This window comes from Portunus trituberculatus, chromosome 50 (genome assembly GCF_017591435.1).
Source record: "Portunus trituberculatus isolate SZX2019 chromosome 50, ASM1759143v1, whole genome shotgun sequence".
In the NCBI taxonomy this organism is placed as follows: Eukaryota; Metazoa; Arthropoda; class Malacostraca; order Decapoda; family Portunidae; genus Portunus; species Portunus trituberculatus.
In genome coordinates this window covers 30,223,077-30,237,944 of record NC_059304.1, presented here as the reverse complement: position 1 = coordinate 30,237,944, position 14,868 = coordinate 30,223,077, and the positions used below count along the sequence as shown (strand labels likewise).

The 14,868-nt window shown below is 40.5% G+C and overlaps 1 protein-coding gene across 1 annotated transcript in view; it reads right to left on the bottom strand.

Moving 5' to 3' along the window:
- Nucleotides 1-14,868, bottom strand: part of LOC123499957 (cytosolic 10-formyltetrahydrofolate dehydrogenase-like) — a 330,856-nt gene that overhangs the window by 22,205 nt on the left and 293,783 nt on the right. The window contains exon 31 of the mRNA XM_045248489.1: nt 2,636-2,886. Coding sequence (XP_045104424.1) covers nt 2,636-2,886 — 251 coding nt within the window. The remainder of the gene's footprint in view (nt 1-2,635; nt 2,887-14,868) is intronic.

Genomic DNA, 14,868 nt, shown 5'->3' with positions numbered 1-14,868 from the left:
CCCCTTCAACTTCTTTCGAGCAGATAATGGCAGATGTTTTCAGAAAGCCCTACCCAACCACTAGTGGTACAACGCAGACAATGGCAAGAAGAAAATTAGATGTCCATAGTTGCGTCATAACGCAAGATGAGTTCTTAGAAGCAGTCAGCATCATAACGCACAATGAGTTCTTAGAAGCAGTAGAGGAGAAAGAAAAGATGATCCTTGAAAAGAAGAAGAAAGCAGAAGAAAAACAAAGAAACAGAACCACAAGAAAAAGGAAAGAAGTTTCATCTGGGGAAAACGATGATGACTTTCTGGAAGAGTATGAAGAAGAGACTGTAGAAAAGGAAAAGAAAGTGCCAAAAGAAAGGACATCAAGCATTATTACCTTCGTCCTGTTATAGGTGTAGCTCTGATTCTGGAGACCCAGCAAAGTTCATTAAGTGTTGTCTGTGTAACTGGTGGGCTCATACAAAATGTGTGAATTTGGCAGGGATTAAATCTGAAAATATCTCCAACATGAGGTATCTGTGTGATGTTTGCTTCATTGAGGTGTCGGTTCTGAAGAAATTCATCAATGATGTTGAGGAATTTAAGTCTGATTTGAAGAGCATTACTGCTAAAGTTGACAAGATGATGGAAATAGTTGATAATAAGATGGCAAGAATGGAAGAGATAAGTATCAAGGTCGATGAGACAACAGAAGGCTTGATGGGGGTCACTGGGTCACTGAATACTGCTGACTCGGAATGATTACCTTCATGAAGTTCCTGATATCAAGTCAAAGAATGAGAATATTTTTTGCAAACCAGCAGCAGGGGGCACAGTTCATTACATCATGAAATGTGATCCAATGATAAGACAGCTGTTACATCAGCATCAGGACAGGATTAAGCTTGAGTAGGGAGTTTACCAGGTTCGTGACAGGTATCATGCACTTATCTGTTACCATTGTCAAAGGTATGGTCATACTGAGGCAAACTGCAATGCCAAGAAAAATTGTGAGGATCCCATTTGCTTTAAATGTGCAGGCAACCACAAGTCCAAGGATTGCAAATCTAGAAATGCATAAACTGTGTGAGGTTTAAGAAACAATACTGACCACTCGGCAAACAATAGTTGTTGTGTTGTGTTGGTAAGTGAGATTGACAGGATCAGAAATATTACAGATCATGGCTACTAATGCTATGAGCTCTATGTTGAAATGTGGTTTATTAAATGTTCAGTCAGTTGGAAACAAGACAATAGAAATCAGAACTTTTATTAATGATGAAAATCTGGATATTCTTGCTTTGACTGAAACATGGCTGAGTGAATATGATACTGCAAACACGATGCTAACCCATACAGACTACATGACCCAAGAAATAACTTTGACATGGGATATAGAGCATTTGCAAGATGCGCACCAAGGATTTACAATAAACTGCCGAGTGATATTAAAGGTTGTGCCAGGATCAATACCTTCAAAAGAAATTGAAGACATATTTGTTCAAGGAAGTTTATGACTTTAACAGCATGGAGATCAAAGACAATTATAGATGCTAGTTGTTTTGAGGGAGGCTCTGCTGAGCACTGCCTCGCAGTGGAGCGGAGCCTTGAACAAACACCACAAGTATATATATATATATATATATATATATATATATATATATATATATATATATATATATATATATATATATATACAGTGGAGACTCAATACTCAAACGTCTTAATAGTAAAATTTTTCAATACTTGAACACAATCGTTCAATTTAATACTCGAAAAAATACCTGATAGTCGAATGTCCACACATATGGCTGTAAACAAAGGCTCCTTGGCCTCTCCCTCCCCCTCTGCCAGTTGTGCTGCTGCAGTCTTCAGAATAACATTCTCATGTGTTCCATTTATAGTTTTTAATTCATAAACTTACATTAATACCAAAGGCTTATTAGTGGTGAAAATATCTGGTAATTGAACAGCCACACACGCGATTGTAAACAAAGCTCTGGCCTCTCCGTCGCCGCTGTTGCCCCATTCTGATATGTATTACCTGTGAAACAAAATTGCCAGCATTTCGGTACACTGGATACTGGTGTGCATCTGTAATCCTGCTGCAGTCTAAAGAGAAACCACATTCTTCTGTGTTCTGTCGGTAGTTTTTCATTTAGAACCTTACAATGACACCAAATAGGCTTATTGGTGGTGAAAAAAAGGAATCTAGTGAAAGTGCAAGTGTTAGTGAGCCACATCCCTCCACTAGTGAATTCACAGAAATCACAGCAGATATTTTCATGGATGGTGACTTGTCCTCTGACAACCTCCCTCCTCCTCACTCTTCTCCCCTCCTCTTCTACGCTATCCAACACCAGCCTTCACTTACAGTAAATAAAAATCAAAATTTTTAAAAATTTGCATTGAAATTTTTATAAACGTCAAGTTTTGCTAAGACTAGAAGGAATTACCCGATTTATAGGTATCAATAGTTTAACTTTTTGATACTCAAACAGCCATTTGGAACAAATTAAGTTTGAGCATTGAGTTTCCACTGTATATTCTGATGAAACTGAAACCCCTGAAAAAACCTGTAAACCCTACTACAGGTTCAGAATTTTTGGTTTTATTGCTTTCCCATGCACCTTGAAAGGAAAAAAAAAAGCTCAATACTCACCCATTGCCAAACTTGGAGATGACCATTATTGGACCAAAGCTCTCTTCTTTGGCAATGAACATGTGGTCTTCTACATTTGTAAACACTGTGGGATGTAAGAAGAACCCAGGTCGGTCAACCTTCTTTCCTCCATACATCAGAGTGGCACCCTCCTTCAGTCCAATGTCAATGTATTCAAGAAGCTTGTCAAAGTGTGCCTTGTGGTTCTGGGGTCCATGTGCTGTTCCACGATTAAGTGGATCCCCAATGACCTGAAAGAACACACAGTTACTGCTTTGTTATTTATCATGGCTCTTAAAATACAATAAATTCTTGTAGGGCCAAGAAGATTTTGTTTTCAAAATAGACCCTGAAATATAGGACATGAAAGTAATTAGTACAGTATATGATGTAAAGAATTATATGATGCAGAACTAAGAAGAGAGATAGAAGAACTTGCCTTTTTTTGTATAGTACCATACAAATATTGCATATGCAAACATTTACAGTGTGCAATATTTTGAGATAAATCTACATAGAAAGGTATCTCTCTATATGTCTGCATTCAAATAAATATTTTGGAATATAATTCACATGTTAGAACTAATATCAAAATAATGAATCGTGATACTATGTGCTACACTTGTTTACCTGTCCTGAGACAAAGTCACAACTGCCCACAGTAGTGTTGTATATATTTTTTTCATTTATTTCATCTAATTGCTTCTGTATTTTCATATCAAAAATTGTTTTTATGCACCATATTTCTCACACATCCACTTCACAGATATACAACTTTCTAAGTTTTTGATGAACTCAAGCTTCTGTACTACTGTTAAATTCACCCTTTTCCTCCTTTCTACTTTTCTTCTGACGTCATGGTTATAGAAAATTAAGATAATTCAAACACTACAACATAAAAAGAGCAAACACCATGGAGAAAAACAGGTAGAAGCCATGAAGAAGTAAATAGGCCTTGATTTGTGATTTTGAGTGTTTTTCCGACCCTCTGCTTGGTTTCTGTGTGCTGTGATGTCTACGAAAATAGTGATGAGTGTGTGTGTGTGGATCCTGTGACAAGAGTGTAGCCAACAGGCAGAAGGCAGTGGCATGCAAAAGATGCATGATCTGGTTCCATGCATCCTGTATAGGAATGAAAGAAGCAAACATGAAGCCTCTAGGTTTCAAACTCTTGGTGTTCCTGTGCAAGCAATGCCTCAACAGGGGGATAAACAAATGGAGAAACAAGGATGACGATGGTGAGACAAAAAGAATGCAACAGCAGAACATCCAGACAGAAAACCTGATGAAGGAGGCTGAAACACAGAGGGAGAAGAGTGAGGATCAGCAGCAAGTGGTAGAAGTGGCCAGAATGAAGAAATGATCAAGGAAGATGATATTCAAGAAAGCCTTTGGTCATGTCATCAGAGACAGCATGATGAGGAAGACCCCCAACTTTTTGAGGAGGGAAAGTGCAAGTGCACCAACATGGGAGTCACAAAGAATCAATATATTAAGAAGGTTCTGGAAGAAGTGGAGGAAATGGAAAAAAAAGATTGCTGGTGATTCAAGGAGGATGAAGTAACCTGGAGGCAAGATGAGTGTGGCTGTGATGGGGGTCCTATGGCACCCAGGAGGAGGAGCACACAATGAGAGAGTGACAAGACAGACAAACTTTATGATCTGTAAGGAGCTCCAGAAAATGACGATAGATTGGCTGGTTGCGAAGAAGGGCAATGTGAACTTCCTGGACATGGATGAGATCCTGGAGCAAGACAGGCTCTACGGAAGAGATGGAATCCACCCCAAATAAGGTGTAAACCAGAATGTGGGACAACAACTGGCTTGAGTGGATGAGGGCAAGGTAGGTGTGCTGTGTGGAGATGGCCTGACAAGGAGGACCAGCAGATGATGGCAGACACAGAAGAGAAAAAACTAACCAGACAAGAGAATGTGTGAAGACTGGTTGTATGAATGTGAGAGGATAAGAATGTGGAAGTTTGAGGATGTATGCAAGGAACTCAATGAATAGAAGTTTGATGTAGCTGTGCTTACCGAGATTCACCTGAGAGATGATGTGCGAATATAGGGATGTGAGTATGCTGTGATGGGAAAGGGATGTAAAACACAGGAGACACTGGGAGGATGCATAGCCTTATTCTACAGGACAGGAAGAGTACTGAAAGTAAAGAAGATTATTGTGGGGAAGTGTGAAAGCAGTGAAGATGTGATGGTGGTGTAAGTAGAATTTAGGAATGAGTATGGCAGAAGAAGTGGTGGTGGCGGTGGTAGTGGTGGTGGTAACACATATAAGACTGTTGTGCAAGGAAGAGCTAATAGGGAGAATAGGAGGAAGTATGACAGACTTAAGAAAGTCATAAAAGAGAATAGGGAGGAAAGAGTGCTTGTGATGGGTGACATGAATGAGCACATAGGAATAATGGGGATTTTTTTTTTCTATGAACAGGAATGGTGAAATGCTTGGAGTTTGTGGATAAGATGGAATTGGAGAATCTGAATGTTTCCTTAGCTAAGTGGTGAGTGACTTGGAATGCAAGAGAGCAGGAATGCATGACTATATGTTGGTAAACAGACATGAAACTGTGTCACACATGTGGATAGATGAGGATGGTATGGTGGATATTGTGTCTGACCACAATTTGCTGGTTATGAAGTGCCTGATGCAGGGTGGGAGTGATGTGAGAGTGGCAAGTAAGGAAAGGAAGTGGAGAATGACAGATGTATGGAGGGGGAACTTTCAGGTAGATTTGAATTAAAGAGGGTGGGATGATGATGTAAGTGTGTATGATGTGGAGCACCTGAATGAGAGACTAGTTGAGAATGTGCAGAGTGCTGCTGAGAATCTGATAGGTTTTGTGAGAGTAAGCAGACGAGAGTATGTAGACCATGGTGGAATGATGAAATTACAGAGGCCAGAAAGGAAAAAAGAATGAGTAGACAGTGCAGATGGCTAAGAAAAAAAGACAAGAAAGTGATGCAGCAGAAAATGGATACCACAATGCATGGGCAGCATATGGGAAACAACAGATGTAGCAGTTTAATGCACCACAAGGGGTGGTAGCTGCACAAACGGTCGCAGGCTAATTGGAGCCCTCAGCAGAGATTTAAACAGGTGGTGACACATCATGTCCTGCAGTTCCAACCCCAGGACCAGGAGCATTAAAAAAATTACTTGCTGATGTTTCACATTTACTTATTCCACTCTAGTACTTTGACACACTATTGGGGTCAGATACATGGTGCCCATAGCATCCCCTAAACACATACATGCAAACCAAAAGAAAAACCTAACCTATCCTATCTACATGGTGACACTGGTGATGCACCTCCAAACTGCTTTGTGTGTTTAACCAATGTGGATCAAATTGACCTCTGCAGAGAGTAAAACCCATATCTTTCTTAGACCATAGGTATGACAATGGCAATAATCTCCCAGATTGGTTCCTATGTGAAACAAACCATATGATGGCCTATTTCAGCCACTTTACCAGAGTTTCTCAGTCACATATTTACATTATCTCTTCTTCAAAGAGCACAGATGTTTCTATAGCACAATACCTGGTGAGAGGGCAAAGTCCAGCCACCCTGAGTAGAAGCTCTTAAAGTACTTGGAACTGGTGGCTGTCTCCTGTGTAATGGCAGCCAGGCATTAAGTTACGAGTACCTGCCTCCTTCACCTACTACCTGGCAGTGATTACCACAAGTTACAGGAGCGATTTTGAATTATGAAACTGAGAGGGGTTAAAAAGACTTCATCAAACAATACCATGATGTTTTATGGTTGTTACACAGAGACTTACAAGGCAAATGATAATGAAGGCTAAAGTGAAATGTGCAAGGAGTGTGACTGAATCTTTAACCCCTTCCTGGCAGCAGAGCAGATGAGTGCATTACTAAATACGAAAAATTTGTCTTTTGGCTTTCATTCATAAAAATCCTCATACTCTGCACTTTCAAATCTCTATTAAATGTACTGTTATTTTTAGAGCACAGAATATTAGTTGTGGGGAAAGAGGAATGTAAATAGGGAATACATGTCTAAAGAGTAGTGATGTCATGGAAGGTGTAAATACAGGCTTGTAGGTAGTTTGGTTTCTCTTGCTCGCTTGGGATGCATGGAGGTACATTAATCTCTCTTGCCCACACATCTCGTGGTATTGAATACACTACATGGAACATCTAGACCAGGTAGCTAACCTGTATCTGTCCTTGCTAATGCAGGTAGACCAGCCCCAGTCTGTCTAGACCAGCATTTCCTAACCTTTTCCAACCATAGCACCCCCTGTTGTCATGTCTAATCAGTCCAGCACCCCTAACTAATATCTTGTTATTAGAAGGGTAAAAGAAAGTGAAGTGTGTGTATCACTTCCCAGCACCCCTTATAATTGATTGCAGCACCCCCAATGGGTGCTAGCACCCCAGGTTGAGAAATGCTGGTCTAGACCCCCTTGTGTGTGCGAGGTCATCTGGAGACACCCTATAAACAGGAGAAATAGAGGAGAGAGAGACGAGTGATGAAGGAGACACCAAGACAAGAATCTCTATGGCCAGGCTGCCAGTTGAGTCGATATGGTTCCCCTAGTTCCCCACATAGGCTATGTGTCAGGCTAGATAGGGTAGTGGTAGGGGTGCTCAAGTGGTGAATGGTGTTCATAGTGTACCTTTTAGCTGTAAGGGCACTGCCAATGCATAGAGAAAGAGAGAAAGTATATTTTTGTTACTTTTCATCATTATAGTTTATATTTTCCTTTACCCAGGGAGGGCAGAAAGGGTAAACGGTCTGTACCTGATACTTGGAACCAGTACACTGGTGCCAGGGACCAGTACAGTGGTGGCAGCAAAAATAAGTGCCCTCTATACACATCTATGTATAGTTTCCCAGCTAAAGGGTATTCCAGATTGACATCTATATATAGATTCTGCTGTACAACTGAACAAACAACTGAATCTATATATAGGTATTCTTTGTGTTTGATTGATGATAATCTATGTCATTATATTCATATGAAAGTTTGGAGTTACTCACATCCAGGACTTGTAACCTAGATGTTATTTACTGTGTTTGATGGCTCATAGGACACATGGGCTCATAAGATGCATCCACTTTTGGCAGACATTGATATGAAAAAAAAAGATTAATGAGTTGATTTAAGCTCTGAATATGAAATGAAATATTTCACCTGAGATTTTAAAAACTCTCACATACATTTTGATCTTTATTAAATCCCAATATTTTGCAATTAAAAGTTTTAGTATTTACTAGTGGGATGTAAACATGTGCCTGACATATGGAGCTGGCAGTGACTGTGAAAGACTACAGAGCTAATAATCATATATTTTTTTTTTCTTATCATAATATTTATTACATATATGCAAGGTAAGAATGTTAATTGTATGAATGTGTGTTGTACCACAAGGAGTAACAGCACCACACTGTAAAGAACACAGTGGAGCTTGCTTGTATCAAAATCAAGATCACTGACCATGAGTTTTGTTTTGGTTGATGCAATGTATGGTATATGGTCGGTCACTTTGGTAATTTCTTCCTGACTGGTGTCATTCTATGTGAATTGCTGGTAACTATGACCTATTACATATTGTTACCTTGAAAAAAGGGTTTCTGGTGCGATACCAACCATCACTTTGTTTACCTGTGTAAAGATGTCTGGAGTTTGATTTCAGAGCCTCTGTTGCCATAGATTACCACCAACCACTCACTCAATCCTGAACCTTGGCCTCATAGGATGCAGGCTGATTTCCTGAGACTTTTATTTTTGGAGAAAACGTGCATCTTATGAGCCATCAAATATGGTACTTTTTTTTTTTCACATACAGTGCCGAGTCAATACTTAAATGTCTAAATACAGTGTTCCGTCGCTATTTCGTGGTTCGACTTTCGTGGCTTCCCTGTTTCACTGTTTTTATACATATTTATAGATGCGTTCTGCGGATTTTTCACTATATCATGGGGTCTGTGGCGTCACTTACAAATACTGTACGTACAGTAATTCGGTAAGTTGGTGTGTAATAACGACGACAATGTAGGTAAAGCACTGTACATGCATTGTTTGTCTTCCGAATTTTCTACCATATGGCTACGACTTAACAGTCACTCTCAAACTAAATTCATCTGTGCTGTTTATCTCTCCCCTAACTCTTCTGACTATAGTAATTTCTTCGACTACTTAACTTCTAAAGTGGAGCACATTCTGTCCCTCTACCCTTTCGCTGAGATTTCCATTCTTGGAGATTTCAATGTTCACCACCAGCTTTGGCTTTCCTCTCCCTTCACTGACCACCCTGGTAAACTAGCCTTCAACTTTGCTATCCTCCATGACCTAGAGCAACTGGTGCAACACCCTACTCGTATTCCTGACCGTCTTGGAGACACGCCCAACATTCTTGATCTCTTCCTCACCTCTAACCCTTCTGCTTATGCTGTCACCCTTTCATCTCCGTTGGGCTCCTCCGATCACAATCTCATTTCTGTATCTTGTCCTATTTTTCCAATCCTCCGCAGGATCCCCAAAGCGAAGGTGCCTCTGGCGTTTTGCCTCTGCCAGTTGGGGGACCTGAGGAGGTATTATGCTGATTTTCCTGGAATGATTATTGCTTCCGTGTCAGAGACCCATCTCTTTGTGCTGAACGCATAACAGAGGTGTTAGTATCTGGCATGGAGGCGTACATTCCTCATTCTTTTCTCAACCTAAACCTTCTAAACCTTGGTTTAACTCAGCCTGTTCTCGTGCTATACATGATAGAGAGGTTGCCCACAAAAGGTACTTGAGCCTTCCATCTCCTGAATCTCATGCACTTTATATCTCTGCCCGGAATCATGCCAAGTCTGTTCTTCAACTTGCCAAACACTCTTTCATAAATAGGAAATGTCAAAATCTTTCAAACTCAAACTCTCCTCGTGACTTCTGGCATCTAGCCAAAAACATCTCAAATAACTTCACTTCTTCATCTTTCCTCCTTTATTTCATCCTGATGGCACCACTGCCATCTCTTCTGTCTCTAAAGCTGAACTCTTTTCTCAAACCTTTGCTCACAACTCCACCTTGGACGATTCTGGGCTTGTCCTCCCTCTCCTCCTCCCTCTGACTATTTCATGTCTACAATCAAAATTCTTCGTAATGATGTTTTCCATGCCCTTGCTGGCCTAAACCCTCGGAAGGCTTATGGACCTGATGGGGTCCCTCCTATTGTTCTCAAAAACTGTGCTTCTGTGCTTGCACCTTGCCTGGCCAAACTCTTCCAACTTTGTCTATCGACTTCTACCTTTCCTTCCTGCTGGAAGTTCGCCTACATTCAGCCTGTTCCTAAAAAGGGTGACCGTTCTAACCCCTCAAACTACCATCCTATAGCTTTAATCTCTTGCTTGTCTAAAGTTTTTGAATCTATCCTGAATAGGAAGATTCTCAAACATCTGTCACTTCACAATCTTCTGTCTGATTGCCAATATGGCTTCCGTCAAGGTCGCTCTACTGGTGATCTTCTGGCTTTCCTTACTGAGTCTTGGTCATCCTCTTTTAGAGATTTCGGTGAAACTTTTGCTGTTGTGTTAGACATATCAAAAGCTTTTGTCTGGCATAAAGCTTCGATTTCAAAACTGCCCTCCTACGGCTTCTATCCTTCTCTCTGCAACTTTATCTCAAGTTTCCTTTCTGACCGCTCTATTGCTGCTGTGGTAGATGGCTACTGTTCTTCTCCTAAACCTATTAATAGTGGTGTTCCTCAGGGTTCTGTCCTGTCACCCACTCTCTTTCTATTATTCATTAATGACCTTCTTAACCAAACTTCTTGCCCTATCCACTCCTACGCTGATGATACCACCCTACATCTTTCCACGTTCTTTCAGAGACGTCCAACCCTTCAGGAAATCAAAAGATCACGCGGGGACGCCACGGAACGCCTGACTTCCGATCTAGTAGTTTTCAATGCCTCAAAAACTCAATTCCTCCATCTATCAACTCGACACAACCCTCCAGACAACTATCCCCTCTTCTTCAATGACACTCAACTGTCTCCCTCTTCCACAATGAATATCCTCGGTCTGTCCTTTGCTCATAATCTTAACTGGAAACTTCACATCTCATCTCTTGCTAAAACAGCTTCTATGAAATTAGGTGTTCTGAGGCTTCTCCGACAGTTTTTCTCGCCCTCCAACTGCTTACTCTGTATAAGGGCCTTATCCGTCCCTGTATGGAGTACTCTTCGCATGTTTGGGGGTTCCAGTCACACAGCTTTGCTTGATAGGGTGGAATCGAAAGCTCTTCGTCTCATGAACTCCCCTCCTCTGACTAACTGTCTTCAGTCTCTTTCTCACCGCCAAAATGTTGCATCCCTTTCTATATTTTATCGCTATTTTCATGGTAACTGTTCTACTGATCTTGCTAACTGCATGCCTCCCCTCCTCCTGTGGCCACGCTGCACAAGGCTTTCTTCTTCCTCTCATCCCTATTCTGTCCAACTCTCTAATGCAAAAGTTAACCAGTATGCTCAATCATTCATCCCTTTCACTGGTAAACTCTGGAACTCCCTCCCTGCATCTGTATTTACGAATTCCTACAACTTGTCTTCTTTAAAGAGGGAGGTATCGAGGCATTTGTTCCCCTAATTCTGGCTGATGGTTTTGGCACTTTTTGAACTCTTTGGAGAGCCTTTTTCTAACTTTCTTTTTTTTGCCCTTGGCTCGCCCTCTTCCCTACGTAAAAAAAAAAAAAAAAAAAAAAAAATATATATATATATATATATATATATATATATATATATATATATATATATATATATATATATATATATATATATATATATATATATATATATATATATATATATACAGTCGGCGCCACGGGTATTGGCGCGAAAAATGTGCGCCAATACCCGTGACGAATTATTAAGGACCCCCATTTTACACCTAAGAAAACCGACACTGGTATTGGCGCGAAAGCACATGGTAGAGTAGGCTGAGCTTAAGATCCACGTACAGACAATAAAGATCTCAGTTGCCTATGGAATAACTCAGTTGCTTTTTGTGATTAGTCGTGACCGCATCAATTGTTTTTTTTTCCGCTCTGACATGCTGTGTTTTTTGTGGGATTTTTGTAATAATGCCACGAGGCCCAGAGCTCACAAGGAAGAAAATTGCAGCAATAAGCTCACTTTATAAGGCAGGAAAGTCTAACAAGGATATATCAATCCAGACCAGAGTATCGTTGCGCAGTGTCCAGAGATGGACAAAGAAATGCAAGACAGCGGGAGGTGATTATCCCCCATTCCAAGTCAAGAGGACTGGACCAGCTAAAAGACATCAAAAGGACTCTGAAGGTTATCCAAAGACAGGTGGAAGCTGAACCAAGGATAACAGCTAAAGAATTGAAAGAAAAAAATCCAAAACTCCTGCAAGATGTGTCTGTTAGGACAATACAACGCCGCCTCAAGGACAATTTGTCTTATGAGCATCGGGCACCACAACGCAAACCTCTTCTGATGGAGAAACAGAAACACAATCGTGTGAAATTTTGTAAGAAATATCTAAATTGGGACAATGAAAAGTGGAAGAAGGTTTTGTGGACCGATGAGGCTACATTTAATGTTACTGGGAACCGAGGAGGTAAGGTTAGGCTCCGTCTGGGTGCGTACCATCCCAAGTACACACAGGGGACAGTCAAGCACCCTGATAGTGTCATGGTATGGGGTGCATTTGGGTACTATGGTGTGGGCAAGCTAGTTATATTACCTAAAAACACAACAGTGAACAAGGAATCATATTTGGAACTGTTGTGTGACCATCTTGAGGACTGCTTTGATGCCTGTAAGAGTGAGGTGTTCATGCAGGATGATGCCCCTGCACACACAGCAAAACTAATCAAAGAATGGCTTGAATTTGTAGGAGTGGATTACATAAACGATTGGCCTGGTAATAGTCCAGATTTCAATCCGATTGAAAATGTGTGGGGACTAATAAAACGAAGACTACGAGGACGTAACACAGCAACTGTGGAAAAGCTTGTGAAGGAGATTAAGGACATTTGGGACAACTTAGAACCCTCAATGCTCCAAAGACTGGCTGAATCTGTTCCTCGACGCCTTGAGAGCTGTCTGAAAAGGAAAGGACGCCCCACAAAGTATTAGAGGCTGGTAGGTTCTACATACATGTTAGTATTGCACTTGTTTTAGTGCTACAGATGAAAAAAAAAACATCGCGCCAATACCCGTGGCGCCGACTGTATATATATATATATATATATATATATATATATATATATATATATATATATATATATATATATATATATATATATATATATATGCAGTATCACCCAACATCTTCCCTTGTTGTATCTAAGGCCCATAGAATAGAAGGTCAACCAACATGCACCTCTAAGGGGAAAAGAGCTGGGGGTTATAGTGACATCAGTGGGTTGACCAACAGGGGAGCTTCCTCCCAGGACGTGTCTTTCTTGAACGGAATCCTCACGCTCTCCTTCTGCTCGCTGAGCAAATCATACTTACCTGGCACAGGAGACAAGTTTTGTGAAGGCTTCTCTGCCCCCTATTACCACCCCACACCCTCTACTTGCCAGCAGGTCTCTCTCTCTCTCTCTCTCTCTCTCTCTCTCTCTCTCTTGACCATTGTATCATTATCATATTTAATGATATCAATACTCTTGCTGTTATAAATTATCATTTTTATTATTATTATTATTATTATTATTATTATTACTATTATCATTATTATTATTATCATTATAATATTAAACTTTTGCTATTATTATTATTAACATTAATATAGTGTTGCTGTTTTCATTATCATTAATGCTATTGTTATTATTATTATTATTATTATCATTATTATTATCATTTCATTTTTGCGATACATATATAGCCGCCGTGGTACAGTGGAACCATGCATGCTTTGGGGTCCGCGGTGTTTCCAAGCGCATGAGTTTGAATCCTGTCCACGGTCCAAGTGTAGGTTGAGCTTCCTCACTCGGGGCAATGGTTTCTTAGCAGGTGGGCTGTGAGATAAGAGGTACCCCAAAAAGTATCCCCTTTAGCCCATAAATTCCCGTAAAAAGCCCACATGGTATAAAAAAAAAAAAAAAAAAACTGAGGCAATCTATATATACACAAGTAACTGAATGGGGACCTCTCAATAACTAGACATCAGAAATTTACTTCTCAATAACTAGACATCAGAAATTTACTGATGGCTTAAGGTGCAAAATCACCAGGAAAAAAAATAATGGTCTTCAATTATCATATTCTACATACATATTATATACTACTGATAATTAAAACAGTCACGCACTGCACAACTCAGCATTGTGACTGATGTTGGTGCGGAACAGAGAGAGAGAAGCACGTGAACACCTACCAGGCAGCTTGCTAACTGAACCAACGTCCCCGCTCTGACTACTTGTGAGCCCACTGACGTCACAGATGCTCATATTAGACCTACAGTACAGGCAAGCCCCGTTTAACGAAGGTTCACACAACAAAATTTCGCTACAATGAAGGTTTCGTTTTACTACCATCTGCTCGTTTAACGAACACCAAACTCGCTTTAACAAAGTTTTATCCAGGTAATTTTTTCCAAATTTGAAATCCCCACCGTATCATGCAAGCTGACAGGCTTTTGAATACACCAGGAGCTGCTGGTACTAAGGCCTGCCTCAAGAGAAATCCTGAGACACCTGTAGAATAAAGATCAAGCCTCTCGTGAACAACACAGGCGCTGATGATACAAAGGCCTGACTCAGAAGAAATTCTGCGTCACTTGTAGCATCAAGATCAAGATCAAGATCATGCGCACCACTCACTCCCCATTCAAAACATAACAGCGTCACCAGCAGCTCATCTTCCCTAGTCCAACTTACCACCAAAACGCCCTGCAATGTGGCCTAACGTTCCTAAGAAGACCAGGAAGTGTCTTACTCTCGAAGTGAAGCTGGGTATTATTCACAGACAAGAGAGAAGCCAGAAAACTAATAACATTGCTTGCCACCATCTTGACTCCATCTACTGTCTACTATTTTCAAGTCAGCAGACTTTATTAAGAAGGCTGGTGAGACCGCATCTTCCTTGAAAGCTAAAAGAACCACCTGAACTCATGACTCTACAATGGATAAAATGGAAAGTCTTGTGGAAATGTGGTACATAAGTTTTGTATGCGGTACCATGATCCGCACTTTGTTTACATTCCACAGGTTGCCGGTTAGTGTATT